Source organism: Larimichthys crocea, unplaced genomic scaffold, assembly GCF_000972845.2.
Source record: "Larimichthys crocea isolate SSNF unplaced genomic scaffold, L_crocea_2.0 scaffold97, whole genome shotgun sequence".
Classification (NCBI taxonomy): Eukaryota; Metazoa; Chordata; class Actinopteri; family Sciaenidae; genus Larimichthys; species Larimichthys crocea.
Window position 1 is genome coordinate 1,353,464 of NW_020861315.1, and position 2,034 is coordinate 1,355,497.

The 2,034-nt window shown below is 44.4% G+C and overlaps 1 protein-coding gene across 1 annotated transcript; it reads right to left on the reverse strand.

Annotated features, from left to right (window-relative positions):
- Positions 1 to 374: 374 nt before the first annotated feature.
- On the reverse strand, positions 375 to 1,807 carry LOC113745584 (paraneoplastic antigen Ma1 homolog). The gene is made up of 2 exons (XM_027277208.1): positions 502 to 1,807; positions 375 to 451 (listed from the first exon to the last, which is right to left on the reverse strand). Exons 1-2 carry the CDS (start codon positions 1,805 to 1,807, stop codon positions 375 to 377), a joined length of 1,383 nt encoding a protein of 460 aa, XP_027133009.1.
- Between the last annotated feature and the right edge of the window lie 227 nt (positions 1,808 to 2,034).

The window sequence follows — 2,034 nt, forward strand, 5'->3', positions numbered from 1 at the left end:
AGAGTACCAGACGTGTCAGAGGTTTAATGGGAACATCAGACAAATGGTCTTTATACCAGCTCTCGAAGATGATTGTCACATTAGACCCACTGTCAAAGAGAGCTTCACATGACACTTCATTGACTTTGATGGTGTGAATAGAAGATTCACCTACCAAATCTGGAGGAATATCAGGGTCATGTTTAAGGACTTCCATCTTTCGTGTCCTAGCAACATGCTGTTCTCCAGATGCAGGCTTTGGATTCTCTTGAGCAGCTTCTGGAGCTCCACGAACCAAACGTTTGAATTTGCTTATGACTTTCTGGGGGTTTTCAGGTAATGTGCATCGTGTCACAGTGTGTCTGTTTTCTCCGCATTTATAACAGAAAAATGCGTCAGGGTCCTTGGAAGACGATGCTCGGACAGGCGCAGGTCTGTGGTTTGAAACAGCTCTGTAGCGACTTGGTGGTGTCTGGTGGGTAGAATCAGACATTTGATTAATAGTCATTACACTAATTTTACTTTCCAAGGCTTTCACCTGCTTTCTCAGTGCTATAACATCACTGTTTGACTCTGTTTTCTGTGGTTTCTTTCCCTGCGGATTATTTGTATGGCCTGCAGTGGGCGGCGGGTGTGGATTGCGACCCTCAGCCAGCTGAGCCTTAAGTTCCAGTATCTGAGCTTGCAAGTCATTCTCAGTGGATGAGTCAAACTCTTTTCCTCTCTCAGCTTGTACTGTTCGTACCTGCGAGCGGCGATTAGGTGCAGCTTGTCCCTGTCTAGCAGACTGGCGGCATTCCTCTTCACGCACTTCTTTTAATAAACTCAGAAAGGTAGGTGGATTATCTTGTCGCTCCCTGATTTTCAGTTTCAGCAACATCACATCAGAGGTGGACCCTTTAATTAACTGCATCAAACGGGCTTTGTTAGCATCACCAACGGCTATTCCACCTTTGTCCACAACTTTCATAAGAGATTTCTCCAACCTTCTCAGGAAATCAGACAGAGGCTCATCAGGTAGCTGTCGAAGGCTTTTAAATGACAAGTAGAGCTCTTCTCCAGTTTCGGTTGTCCCGAAAATGCTCTCAATCGCTTTAATGTACTCTATAGGACTAACATCGGGGTCTGTCATACGTACAGCCTGTATGATATCCAATGTGGGCCCTCTTAGACTTTCCAGGATCCGTCTCCTTTTCTCTTTCTCTGAGCACCCACTTTCTTCAACTAAGATGGTTGCTTGCTCCATCCATGTATCGAAACATTCTTCTCCAGCTGGAGTGGGACTAATTCCAGAGAACGTTCTCAACCGTCTATATGCATGGCTGTTGGGCTGTTTACTGTTTCGGCCCATTATCTCTCCAACTGCACGGATGATAGACTCTGGGTCACTGGTTTCTTCTTCTCTATGGCTGCATAACCTCTGAATATCTTCGAGGGTTTTTCCCTCATTTTGAAGAAGTGTGAATAGCTTTTCTGTAAAATCGTCAGCCTGGCTTATCTTTGGAGCCTCCATGTAAGCTACGGTATTCACTGTACCCAAAGCTTTTCCACCTGTGGTTAGCATGAGTTGAGGGGGAACTTTGTTAATGTCTACCTCTTCACGGCACTCAACTAACACCATCAGGGCTTGTTGTTGAGAGTGGAACATCTTCCCCCGGACACGCACTTTCCCCAAGGCCTTTACTGTCCCTACTGTTTCTTCTATCTCTGCTACAGAAGTGTCTTCTGGCACTCCATGTAACAAAAGGGCATGTTTTACATCTAGACCCTCTCCTCTACACCAGTTCACCAACTCATCTTGTGAAGGATTGTTTGTGACATTTGCCATTATTTACCCCTGTATTGACTTACAGTTCAACGTGGTACAACAAGGTACAATATGGTTTTAGATACTATTTTATAATACTTAAATTTAACAGGTTGTGTCCAGTTACTTTACTTAACTTCTACTTTACTGGGGGTTTACAAATTTTGAAAAGAACGCAGAAGATCCCAGCAGTGCCTCCATTATGTAACCCCTACTCTATGTATTAAGGCAGACTAACTCTCCAACAC